This window comes from Cibotium barometz, chromosome 35, assembly GCF_041138505.1.
Source record: "Cibotium barometz isolate CiBa-2024 chromosome 35, ASM4113850v1, whole genome shotgun sequence".
Taxonomy (NCBI): domain Eukaryota; kingdom Viridiplantae; phylum Streptophyta; class Polypodiopsida; order Cyatheales; family Cibotiaceae; genus Cibotium; species Cibotium barometz.
In genome coordinates, this window is record NC_141080.1 from 6,568,810 (window position 1) to 6,582,925 (window position 14,116).

The following is a 14,116-nucleotide window of genomic DNA, read 5'->3' on the forward strand; positions in this document are numbered from 1 at the left end:
TTGGTTAAGCCTGATGCTTTGATACCAATGTGACACGCGGAAGCATCGACTTATTAGGAACACTAATGCAAAAGCAATGATTAGATGAAGAGAGGAGAGAGTGTTGGTATGATACAAAAAGATGCCTTTGATTGTACAACTTTTGTGGCCTTTGGCCTTCCGAAATGGTAAACTAAGACTCAATATGGACTGACTGTTACTGGGGAGCAAATGACTAATGACTAAAATAAGCCTTGCTATTTTAAAGGCTCTCGTAGAATGCCCCTACAAATACCCGACTGCTACTATCGACCAACACAGGACAAGCCAAATCTTCATTTAATGCTACCGACTTCCCCTCTGGTGTCGTATGATGTCAAAACCCCACCGGATCTCCTCCTGGAACGCTCCTGGTACGAGACTCGAAACCTGCAAACTGAAATGAAGAGGACGGGAAGGGATAGGAAGAGTCACGGAGGACTGGGGGAGAAGGGAGGAGAAGGAGGGGAGAAGGAGAGAGAGAGACAAGGGGGAGGACACAGGGAGAGGATAAGGTGCAGGGATCGAAGTAGATTAGGAGTGTCACATCAAAAAGTGCCTACAAATGAATCAGGGTTGACTTATATAGTCCCCTTTAAATCCCATAAGTCCCCTACTAATCTCCCACTTATTTCCCACATAAACTCTTCCAATTCCCACCTTCATTACAGCCATCCCTTCCCAAAGAATTTTGCCCTCAAAATTCCCATGAGGCTGCCCGAAATGGGGAAAAATACAGCAGATACCAAATCAGCTCTGTAGGAGATAGGGGTAGTCCTGCACAATACTCTCGGGTTGCCAAGAATTCTCATCTTCAGATAAACCTTTCCATTTGATGAGATATTCTATGTAAGCCTTATGCCTGAGCATATGATCTCTGAAACCTTTGATTTGCTCTGGCACATAAACGATGTGGCCCTCTTCATCCATAGGCGGCAACTCAGGAAGAACCTGGACATGCTGTTCGACATGTGGTTTCAGCAAGGATACATGGAAAACATCATGGATCTTGGAGGTTCTGGGTAGCTCCAGCTGATATGCTACCTTCCCAACTCTGCGGATGATTTTGTAGGGACCGTAATACCGGTGGGCAAGCTTTGTGTTGGTATTACCTTTCAGCGAGGCATATCGATTCTTATAGAGACGTAAATGCACATAATCCCCTTCTTCAAAAGATAAGTACCTCCTGTGTTCATCCGCATACTTCTTCTGCTTGGCTTGGGCATCCTGCATATTCTTCTTAGCCAACTGCAGAAGGGCATCCATACTCTCCAAGTCATTTCTCGCTTGCTGATTTTTCACGGCTAAGTCTGCAACCCTGGAAGGCATTCCCACTTTGCATCCATACATAACCTCAAATGGACTCATGCCAATAGAAAGGTGTTTGGTGCTGTTGTAACAAAATTCAGCCAATGCCAACCATTTGTCCCAAGACTTCTGTGTGTCATGACAGTAATGCCGTAAGTACTCCTCCAGCCATTTGTTCACCCTCTCTGATTGCCCATCCGTTTGGGGATGATAAGCAGTACTAGGCGCAAGGGAAGTACCAACTGCAGTAAATAACTCCTGCCAAAAGTGACCCATAAACTTGGCATCCCTGTCACTGACAATCTCTCGAGGAAAACCATGATGCTTGAATACATTTTCAATGAATTGCCAGGCAACCTGTGATGCTGCGTACCGAGTCTTAGTTGGTATAAAATGGGCCTGCTTGGTCATCCTGTCAACCACCACGAATATGCTATCCCAACCCTTCTCTGTAGAAGGCAGTCCTGTAATGAAATCCATGGCAATGTGGGTCCATTTGCCTTCAGGAATGGGCAGGGGTTGCAAAAGACCCGCAGGCAGCCGACTGTCCACTTTATTTTGCTGGCAGGGCAAACATTCACTGACAAACTTAACCACATCACGCCACAAGCCATCCCAAATAAAGCTCTCTTTTACCTTTTCATATGTTTTGGTGATGCCAGCATGCCCTGACATAGGAGATGAGTGCATTTCCTGTAGGACCAACAACCTGTATTTGGAGTCTGGTACAAGATAAATTCTGTCCTTGCACCATAACAGCCCGTGACGGAGATGAAATCGATTATGTCCGTGGCTGGACGGGCTTTGTAACTCCACAAAGATGTTGGCTGCATCAGAATTCTGCATGTATTCTTCCTGAATCCCAAGTATCCATTCCTGATGAAGCGTGGAAATGGCAGACAGTCTGCATGACCACATCTTGGACAAGGCATCAGCAACCACATTCTCTTTCCCTTTCCTGTACTCAATGTCAAAGTCATAGGACTGAACTATAGCCAACCATCTCTTTTGCTTCATGGATAAATTTGGCTGCGTTAGAAAGTACTTGAGTGTCCTGTGATCCGTTTTGACCTTAATCTTGCTACCGTACAGGTAGTGGTGCCATTTTGCAAAAGCATGCAAGATTGCCAGCATCTCCTGATCATAGACATGATAATTCATTTCCCTGGCATTAAACTTCCTGCTTTCAAAAGCAATCACACCATGTTCCTGTCTTAGGAGAGCCCCTAAACCTTTGCCACTGGCATCCGTCTCAACAATGAAGGACCGTGAGAAATCAGGGCACACCAATATAGGCGCACTACTAAGGGCATCCTTGAGATTCTCGAAACTGAGTTGTGCTTCTTTTGACCATTGGAAGGCATCCTTTTTCAGTAAATCAGTGAGAGGAGCAGCCCTTCTGGCAAAGTGCCTGATGAACCTCCTGTAAAAAGAAGCAAGACCCAAAAAACCCCTGAGCTGCGTGGTATTGTGTGGTTGCGGCCACTCCTTAATGCATTTCACCTTAGCTGGGTCTACTCTTATTCCGTTCCTGCTTACCACATGTCCAAGATATTCAACCTCTCCTGCCATAAATGTGCACTTGCTGGCCTTAGCATACAGCTGATGCATCCTCAAGATTTCCAGCACTTGCCGGACATGACCTATGTGCTCCTGTGCATCCTTACTGTAAATAAGTATGTCATCAAAAAATACCAGCACACATTTGAAAAGAAGGGGTTGTAGAATCTTGTTCATGAGTGCTTGGAAGGTGGCTGGTGCATTAGTCAAACCAAAAGGCATCACCTTGAACTCATATAATCCTCTTTCTGTACGAAAGGCAGTCTTATGCTCATCACCCTCTCTCATCCTGATCTGATGGTACCCTGACCTCAAATCAATCTTCGTGAAATGCTGAGACCCCTTGAGTTCATCCAACAGGTCATCAATCCTGGGAATAGGAAACCTGTTCTTAATGGTGGCTTTATTCAAGTCCCTGTAGTCAATGCACATACGGAAAGAGCCATCCTTCTTTTTCACCAGGAGTACTGGAGATGCAAAAGATGAAGGGCCATGAGCAATGAAGTTTTTCTCAAGCAATTCTCGCACCTATGTTGCCACTTCTTCCCGTTCAACCTTAGGGAGTCGGTACGCGGCCTTGTTTATTGGTTTGCTACCATGTTCCAGGACTATGGCATGATCAACGTCTCTTTTTGGGGGCAACTGAGATGGCATATCAGCAAACACATCTGCAAACTCTAAGAGCAATTTCTGCATATCACAATCATCCACATGGGGAATGCCACCCTCCCGAGGTATAGAAACATTCAATGCATATATGGCACTCTCTTTCTTGAGCTCTCTGGCTAGCTGCCTTGCTGAAATGACCTGCAATTTCCGAGTCACAATGCCCTGCAATGTAACCATTTTACCCCTGTGGCAAAATTCAAGAGATAAGGCATTCAAATCTATGCTGATTTTCCCCAATGATTGGAGCCAATCACATCCCAGGACAGCATCTATTGGCCCCATATCCAATGCCAAAAGGTCTCCTGCAAACTCATAGTCATCAGAGAACTTGATTCTGGCATCGTGGCAGCAATGCCTGTTGATCATATGCTGTCCATTAGCTATCTCCACTTTCAGGCCATGGTCTATCTCTGTAGCAATTAACCCCACTCTTTGCACTGTCCTGCAATTAATGAAACTGTGAGTGCTACCGCTGTCTACCAACACATGAACAGGTCTGCCCTTGATGATTCCTTTCAATCTGATCGTGTCAGCACTTTTGGCACCCATCAAGGCATGAAGTGAGATGGTATACAGTGTAGACTGGGTTTCCCAACAAATCTGCTCATCATCCACAGGAGCATTACCAATAGCATCGTCTCTGACATGAAAAGGCATTGTGACTTGATGTTCCACCCGAGAGGGTGTTGACTTACGGTCTCTCCTGTCACATGCAAGCTGAATGTCAATCTCATGCATCACATGAGTGGCTTGCTCAGTAGCCCCACCCGGATCAAAGGGAAATGCAGTCGGCACCTGTGTCAGGAGCTTCATCTGCATCATGAGCTCCTGTCAATTCCTCATGAGAGGCATCATGGGAGTCTGTCACGTCAGCCACTTCATCATCGTCTGAGAATTCGATTATCATGCTGAGTTTGGCTGAGTTGACATTCTTCATCTTGCACAACTCTCGATGCTCAGGTGTCCATTTCTCTCCACATCTGAAACATAAATTAGCCTTCTTCCTACCGTCCATTATGGCCCTGGAGTGTTGTTTAACATCTGATTTGTCAAAACCAGCACTGGGTTTGACACCTGGCTTTGCATCCGTGGGCCTGTATGGCTTGGCATAAGGCATTTTACTCCCTGTAACCGTAGGATATCGTGGAAAGGGGGTACCTGCTGGTTTCTTATCTGCCCAATCAGCAAACTTTGGCTTCCTGCCAGCCTCGTAAACAGTACCATAAGAGTTGCCTGACACGTACTTGTACTTGCCAGCATATTTGGGCTCAAACACCTCAGCAAGCTGGGCTGCTCGCTCAATGGTTTGAGGGTTGTGAGCTCTCACATCAGCAGCCAGAGGGGAATTTAAGCCTTGGATGAAACGCAGCAACTTCCCCTTCTCGGAAATATCCTGTACAAACAAGGAAAGTCTCCAAAAACGCTGCAAGTACTCCTGGACCGTACCCGTCTGAGAGAGTGCATAAAAATCAGCAAGGTATTGCTCAAGGATTAGGGCCGAGACAAGAGTCGTGACCATAAGCTCCTTGAACTGTTTCCATGTGGTCGGCTTCTGAGGTGACTCTCTCATGTAACGCCACCATGTGTGTGCATAATCCTGTAAATGCATACCAGCAAAAATGATCCTCTCTTCATCGTTCTTAGGGTAGAAGCGGAAATAATCTTCCAGCTTCGTGAGCCACTCCTCCAACTCATTGCGAGTGCGAGTGTCCCCCTTGAACTTGTGCACAGAGAGCTTGTCTTTCACATCTTTGGCTGCATTATTCCTGGAGTGACCACCAGCATATCTAGCATCCTCACGCTTAAAGCTCACATACTGGGAAAAGGGCATTTCCTCACGTACATCCTCAGGCAAGGCCCTGTATGAATGTAAGGCATCTGAGAGCATATCATCCATGTTTGCATGCTGCCCAATTCCAGCATCCTGCTGGTTAGGAGAAACACTCCCCTGCTGCACAAAATGCGGCTGGCTGGAAGCATGACCTCCTTGATACGCAGGCTGAGTCTGACTGAATGTGTTCACAGGAGGTGTCATCGAAGCATGCAGACCCTGCTGAGTTTGCCTGCCAAAAACATCACGGTGACTGGGTGGCATAGAAAAAGGCTGAGAAGAGGAATGGCCTCTCTCCCAACTGCCCTGAAAACCAACACTTAATCCAGGCATGCTCGCCGTAGGCGGAAATGTGCCAGTAGGCCGGCCCAGAATGGATGGCTCAGCCAATGAAATCTGTGAGCCGAATGGCGGCCTGGCATCAAACAAGGAAGTGCTCGGTGGCACGGGCAAGGCATCACCCATATCAACATAGTCCCCATGCTGGGGTGCATGCAAAGGAGCAGAATCATAAGCGCGACGGCCATCAGCCATAAACCCCCTGCGTGACGAAACGGGCTCGCGGAGCGGCCTGTTCCGTGACCACATCCTTCGTGCTGTCGTTGTCAAACAAGACAATGACTCTCTGGCCACATATGTAGCCAAAGGTCTTGAGCAATTCGTTGCACTCATACTCCTCATCATGGGCAGACTCCCAGCTGACGATTGTACAACCAAAGCACTGGGACCCGAAGAACTAGAGACAGGAGCTGGGCTCACCATGGAAGCCATGGAGGTTGGCATGGTTGTCTATGGAGTGGTAGTCTTCTTAGGGCACCCCCTAGAAGTGTGTCCTTTTGTATGACAAAAGAAGCACCTACCCTCCTCCTCGTACTGAGATGTCTCCTCAGCACTCAATTTACCACCAATCTTACCTGCCTGAGTTTTATGGTCTGGAGTAAGCTTGGGTGCATTGGTCGAGTTCTTGGAGCCAGAGGCTCCCGTGCTCTGTCTTGGGAGAGACCCCGTCTAGTTCTAGCCTTTTTCCCCTGAGGCAGTTGCCTTGGGAGTGGTAGGCTAGGAAGTCTTCGGCTTTCTGCCATTGTGCTTCATTTCAGCACTTTGTGCAAGCGAAAGTGCGTCTTCGAAGATGTAATGACTACCCGACTACGAAGTCCAATATATCTAGCATCATTGCCTCCCATATACAAATCTCACTCCTTGGGCTATCTGGCATCATTGCCACCAAACTAGAGCATGTCCAAATAATCATCATAAGCAAAACAATGATCAATTCTAGTCCAATATATATACAATGAAGGGAGCTAGAGACACAATCCCTTCCTCTTGAATATGTCTTGATGGCAAGACGTCTATATATGTACTTCAAATACATCTGGACCAACCACTTCCTCATAAGCTCGAAGTATATCTAAATAGTCCTTGAAGCACGTCTCTGGGATCCATTTGGCATTCAATAGCAAATAATTCTCGAATTCCAAGAGGAACTTTTTGACCACAGTCTTTTCTCTTTTTCTCACAAAATGAAACCCAATCTGTTCCAACTCTTCCACCCTTGGTGGATCCTTCAAAACGAGTTCCTCTGGAGGAAGGGGCAGGGCGCGGGGGGGGGGGGGGGGGGGGGGGGGGGGGGGTAAACCTGTACATGGTTTCAATAAACTGTCATGGAAAACATTATATATCCTCCTATGATCTGAAAGGTCCAACTGATGACATACATGGTTAATCTTCTCGGTATCCTGAAAAGGTCCATATACCATCATTTCCATTTCCTGACTTTGGTAATCCAAAGGTAAATCCATAGCAATACTCTTTCAATGGATGCAATAATCCTGCTAGCTTTTGTCGATCAAAACTTGACCATCTGACAAAACCAAACATTCTCGAATATATAACTCAATGCCCTTTCTCATACTAGGTCAATAAAAAGCAGCTCTCCAAAGCTTGAAGTGTAATCAAGCTGTCTCTATGTCCCATGTAGGGAGGAGCATGGCACTCTTCCAATCCTTTGGCCTCAATTCCTTGTGTCACACACAACTTGGGTTTGCATCATAAGAAAACCCTACTTGATGACATAAAAAGTCACCAAATCTCTTATCTGCAATTTGTTCCAAAGCATCTTTGAAATCCTCTTTGGTAGCATAAGGATCCTTCATCAAAGTGAAATCCATATGGTAACCCATAGAAACCGCATGGCTCAAGGGTCCCCGAGATAATGCATCTGCTTCCTTGTTGTCTTTGACATTCATCGGCCACAACATGGCCTACTTGGTTCAAGACTACTCCAATGCAATCTCATCATGTTCAACCACAAAAAGATCTAGAATAAACAACACCGGTCCTTTGCTAGCATAAAGCCTCAATGCTTCAAAAGAGTTTTGTTTCAACTTTGGTCCACAAAGATTCCATGGCTTTATTTGTCGAAATATGCAATGGGCTAAACACCACTGCAAACCACTCGTCGAACTTCCTGGCATGATGTCAATCTAATGATCTCCAAATCTCTCTGGCATCTTTGCCTTCCTTTCCCTTACTTGTCTCGAGGAAGCTAAATGAGAGAGCAAGCCTAGGAGTAGCTTCCCTATTTCCTCCATAAGAAATAGAACGGCTGGCTCTAGATCCTTCTCCAATGGTGACTCGAAGATAGGCTTTAGCAGCTTCAACCCCTTCGACTTCAGTGGCTCAATCCTTGATTAAATCTACAAACATTTAAGCCCTTCTTTGGTCCTGTTCTCTCTTGGTTCTCCAAGAAAGAAATTCTTCGTCTCTGAGAGGTCGTTTGATCTGCTAAAAGTCATGGTACTCTTCTGATGTCATGCTCGTGGTTTCATGATAAATAGATTGACAATCTTGGGTCCCATTTTGAAGTCTTGTATTGGCCTTATAGTTTTTCCCTTCGTTAGGCCCTTACTCTCCCTCTGCTCTCGACATGGCTCTGGCACCCCAAGAAAGTTTCTTCAAGGGAAATCCTACTCTGATACCATTGTAAGCCCAGCAAGGCGTGCAGTGATAGACTCAACCATGTGTCCAAGAGATAAAGATATAAAGAGAGAGAGAGAGAGAGGAGAGAGAAAAAGGAATGGGAATCTTGCACAATACACCACACTGAGCGGGAAACAGGTCCCGCCCCCTTTCATGAATTTATTCAGGAACAATCCACGGGCACGATGGCCAAAATCAATACATTCAATGAATACAAAACAAACAAATATGCCAATGTAGGATATCCAAATCAATGTCGATGTCAAGGCACGAGATCTCTGATGCCGAGTACACCACAAACGGGGATGACCCACAAGTATCTCTCACCGGGCTAGTACCAAATCTAATATCCAAATCCAAATCCAATGAATCCAAAGTCCAAGTCCAAATCCAAGTCCAAGTCCAATTCCAAGTCTAGATCCAGATCCAAGTCCAGATTCCATGTTCATGTCCAAGTTCCATGCCTAAGCTCTATGTCCAAGTTCTCCATGTTCATGTCCAAGTTCTATGTTCCATGTCCAAGCTCTATGCCCAAGTTCATATCCAAGTTCAAATCCAAGTTCAAGTAGTCCAAGTTCCCATGAGTAATCTCCACAACTCCTACAACCTTGTTAATGAAGAAAACCATGAAAAAGCTCTTTCTGGCAAGAAAACTGATATAAAACCTGTTTTAATGGTTTTTGGGCAATAAAAACCTTCAAAAAGTAGTTTTTAGGGTTTTTACAGCAATTTTAGGGTTTTTGAATTTTTTAGGATTTCTGAAATTTCTGTCCGTACATATCCATACATGCATCTGTATTGCCCATGCATATGTCCATACAAGTCTAGGACAAACTGTACGTCTGAAAAGCAAGTTGGAGAAGGTGTTGATGGCAAAGAAGAAACTCTCCATGATCATAATGATGCCCACACACACTCCACGATCTCCTTGAATCTTCAATGATCTTGTTCATGGTACTACAAGAGAAGTCCAATCCTTTTTAAAATTGTAAGAGACCCTGCTTTTTGCCAAAAAGCCTTCATGCTTTTGATTTGCCTTTTTTATGCTTTGCTTTTGCTCTTTTTACTTTTATTAATAAAATATTACTCAACTTTTGGTGCTTTGTTTTTCTGGCTTTAAGGCCTTGCTTTTGGCCTTAGAGCTACTTTTTGAGAGAACGCCTTTTAGCTTTTTGGTCCGGCTCAGTCTCCTCTTTCCAATGGTGCCCTTGGCTTGCGGTCAAGCTTGTTTGACTTTTTGTTTTTTCTTGCTTTTTGACCAAGAATCGTGCTTTTTCTTAATCAAACCTTATGGACCCTGTCCCCATGTCTTCTTCCACCTGTCTAGTGTCTGGGCATGGATTTCATCATGTGAAATAGACCTAGGAGGGCCAAACAGTTACAACCTCCCACTAGATTTGCATGCCAAGGCCATAAAGAAACTGTCCTTGTCAGATAAGCCCAACCGCAAACACAAGTTTCAAATTTTATTGGCAAACTGAAGGACTAGTTGCGTGTTTTGACTTACTCCCCTGAACTCGTCTTTGAGTCGCTCAAGGTAATGGGACAGTAGAAACCGCTCCTTAAGGTTTAGGATAAACTCATCCCAAACATAAGCCGCCATACCTAATCTGGTGTGGCCATGAGCCCACTGGGTCCACCAAGGAATGGCCTCACCTTCCAAGTACCAACTAGCCAAGATCACTCTGTCACTATCACTTTTTCTAATTGCAGCAAAATAAGCTTCAAACTGATGCAACCAAGAATAAAGGGTTGTGGGGTCGAGTTTACCATTATACTTACTGAAGTTCATTTTCTCAAGAAAATGACTCGAGGAAGCCGCTGGTGTTATTCTTGCGTCTAAAGCAACAAGGTATCTTTCGTGTTCCACGCGTCGCCTGGCATGCAACAATACAGGATACTGTCGCACGGTCTTCCATTTGTCGAATCTCCATTGCTTGCATCTGCAACTCAAGCATGGAACTCGGTTGCAGTCATACCCCTTCAAAAGGGTCATGCTGTAGAGAATTTGGAATCTGGGAAACGAAAGGAGAGAGAGGAGGAGACGGAAAAAGAGGAGCTAGAGAATGGATGCGCTCTTCCAAGGCCAAGATCTACGCCTTCTGTTCTTCCAATTTGGTACCCTGTTTGGCGATTACTTGCATCATCTCTACTGGAACATCTCTTGTACACATGTCTGCCGCCCTCGAAGGACTGCCTGGTGCACTTTGTTCCGAAGTTTGTCGCTCTCTCTCTTCGTCAAAGATCGCTATATCAGGAAAATGCACTTCCTTTCCAAAGCGCAATCTAACCATCCACTATGCATGTGGGAGACTTCTGGAGACTAAAAACCAACTGTCGCTAGGGAGAGGAGTCACACCGAAAGGGGCGGTCCACCAGAGTCCAGAAACCAACCACACAAGCGTCAAAATTTCTTTCTTTCTTTTTTTCTAGTTTTTCTGGCTGAAACTTCACACTTGAAGAAGACTCTGATACCAATGTAACATGTGGAAGCTTCATGGTCGAATCGGTAACTTCAATGCTCAAATTCCGCAATCTTTCACGACGAATATAACGCACAAGACTAAAGTAGATGTGCAAAAAATAGAGAGAGAGAGAGAGAGAGAGAGAGAGAGAGAGAGAGAGGGAGAAGAGGACACAGTATTGGGTCCCAAATACCCTCTATAGGACCCCACCACGAATGGTGTATTTGCTTTAGTAGAATGATGTAAATCAAAAAATAAAGACAAAATCTTGATGTAACATGCAACAAAAGTATTTGTGATTAAGGATCCTGTCACACAAATTCTCACATCATCTTCTGTATCCTGAGTTTCGCGAGTTTAACAATCCACTTTCTGACTTCAAACTTTAAGAGATTTGAGAGAGAGAGAGAGAGAAACTATACACTGTATGGGGTCCTGAATTACCCACTGAAGGGCCTCCTATCTTGTTACCGAAATAGTATTTGCTTTATTACTTTGAAGAGACTGACTGTGCAGTGACGATAAGCCAAACGCAAGATCTCTGAGGACCAAGAGTCGGGCTGAATTGTACACGGCTGTAGAAGCACCAATGATGACCAATCTCAAGCCTATGCACTCTTCCCAATGGAATGAGCGAAGGCTGCAAATCTGAGGCTGAGGTGTGGATTGTTTGGGACTGTTCTAGGCTATGTATGAATGCTGAATTTTACCTTCACCAAGTAGTTGTAGCCAAACGATGTAGATAAGGATGCTAAAAACTGTATGTATGCTGAAAAGCAAGGTGACCTGTAGGGCTGAATGCTGTAGATACTGCGTTTTGATGAATGAAGGCTGAATGCTCAAGCGTTGATGCTCCTATATGCTGATGGATGAAACACTGATGGTGGCTGATATGCTGAATGCTCCAATCGCTTATGCTCCTTGGGCTGAAGGCTCCAAGCGTTGAAGGCTTATATGAATGAGTGAATGGTGCAAAAGCAACCTATTTATATGCTTCTAAGTGGCTGGTCGGTTGGCTGAAGGGCTTGCCAATTGGACACTAAATGCTCTACACGACTTGTTCATGATAAATAAATGGTATTAAATGCGGAAAATTATGGGAAAAATGCCAAATAAATACTAATAAATACTAGATGTTATTTGAAGGCTTCTGCAATGGTCTATATGCAATGGATGAATGATATGCAATATACAGAGTGCTTTCTAATGCAAACCCTAAGGTTTCTACTGACTCTACACGCATGAATGCATCTCTTTAAGTGGGTTAAGGGACTTGGACTGACTGACTGACTGACTGACTGACTGACTATCTAAGACTGAGGAATGACCTACGTAGCTCGTGCCTAGCTTATCTTGGACTGAGGATTACAATGGGGTCATGACGTACGACAAATATCATCCTAAAGGGTACTAATAATGTACAATGTTGCACTGATGATGATGAGCCATCTTGTCACCATGCACTACAGTGCAGAGTGCATGTGACATTCCTCCTGCTTAGCTTGGCGGCAGGTTCGTGGCTTCCAAGTAGTCAGCCAACAACTGGGGATACTCTTGAAAGAACTCCTCGTCTAGCCAAACGGCTTCGTGGATACCTCGATCTCGAAACTTCATGTAGAACTAACATATTCTTCGATTGGAAACATGCTTCCAACGATGAAGAAGAATCTGCTCAGGCTCAATGACTTCTGCTTCGCCTACCAGCTGTTCATCTGAAACATGAAAAACTTCTGGTCCAACATATGGTTTTAGCTAAGAATCATGAAAAACATCATGCATTGTCCAACTGTTAGGCAACTTCAACTTCATGGAGACATCACTATCTTTTTAACTATTGGAAAGGGTCCAAAACTACGTAAAGAAAGCTTGGGACAACGTTTGCCCACTTGTTTCAATCTCTGTTTCATGATGCGTAGATAGACCCAATCCCCATCCTTGAAGTGGACATCTCGTCTAGACTTATTAGCCTGTCTGCTATAAGCTTCATGTGCTTTGGTCAAGCGGTCCTTAACTGACTCAATGATTTCAGAAAATGCTTCCGTCATTTTGTTAGCCTCAAGAGATGGAGACACCAATCTCATCAAAAGAGAAGAGAAACAAAGACCAAAGACTGCTTCATACGGAGTCCGTCCGACATTGGATGAATGAGTATCGTTCAAGATGGCTTGTAGCAACGGAACATAATGTTCCCATTTGGACTGCTGGTCATGACAATATGACTTGAGAACATCAAAGACCAACTGTTTATAGATTTCTGTCTGGCCATCTGTCTATGGATGGAATGCACTAGACAATTGTAACTTAGTTCCAAAGTTTTCAAATAATGCACTCCAAAAATGCGAGGTAAACTTGGAATCTCTGTGTGAGGTGATGGTGCTAGGCAAACCACAAATGGGGTAACAATGTTTGAGAAAAAGACAAGCTACGTTCTCAAATGTGGCCGTATGCTTACATGGGATGAGCATGTAGAACTTACTGAAGCAATCCACAATGGTAAAACACTGAGTGTTTTACCATTGTTTGAGAAAAAGACAAGCTACGTTCTCAAATGTGGCCGTATGCTTACATGGGATGAGCATGTAGAACTTACTGAAGCAATCCACAATGGTAAAACACTGAGTGTTACGGGATCCGGTGAATGTTGGTAGAGGCCCTACAAAGTCCATAGAAATTTCGATGAAAGGTCCATCGGGAATAGGTAAAGGTTGAAGTAACCCAACCTTCTTTGTATGTGGAACCTTAACTTTTTGACAAATCTTACAGGCTTGAACATGTGAATACACATCACACCTCATTTTTGGCCAATAAAAGAACCGTTGTAGTTTCTCGAGGGTCCTGTTGATACCTCTATGTCCTCTAACTAAGGAGTCATGAGCATCATGGAGAAGAGCTGATCGCTTTTCCCAAATGACATAGAGTTGATTCTTGAAGACAACCAACCGTTATGCACTGAATAATAGCCAGGCTCAGAAGTGAGGGCCAAATTGTATTGAGTACCAAACTCAGGGGTGTCGACATACTGGTCTTTCATGCTATCTAAGTCCTTCCCCGTGATTTCGAGAATGGTAGACCCCTGCACTGCCTGGATGCTGGCTTTCGACTAAGAGCATCTGCATCTGGGTTATACTTACCAGAGATGTACTCAATCATTCCTCCAAATTGTTGGAAGAGTTGACTCCACCTGGCTTGCCGATCACTCCACGGGGCACTTGGCATGGTTTGAAGCCACTTATAATTCTTTTCGGCGACATCCAACTTTCGATTGTAGTAGGCCACGGATCTA

General features: G+C 44.6%; 3 protein-coding genes across 3 annotated transcripts in view; all 3 read right to left on the reverse strand.

Moving 5' to 3' along the window:
• The window catches only part of MAPR4 (membrane-associated progesterone binding protein 4), a 63,645-nt gene that overhangs the window by 19,233 nt on the left and 30,296 nt on the right, over positions 1–14,116 (reverse strand). The window lies entirely within an intron of this gene.
• On the reverse strand, positions 3,415–4,327 carry LOC147618095 (uncharacterized). Its single transcript, XM_086775341.1, has one exon. It carries the CDS (start codon positions 4,291–4,293, stop codon positions 3,415–3,417), a length of 879 nt encoding a protein of 292 aa, XP_086631467.1. The 5' UTR covers positions 4,294–4,327.
• On the reverse strand, positions 4,328–5,920 carry LOC147618096 (uncharacterized). Its single transcript, XM_086775340.1, has one exon. The coding sequence runs from the start codon at positions 5,918–5,920 to the stop codon at positions 4,328–4,330; it is 1,593 nt and encodes a 530-aa protein (XP_086631466.1).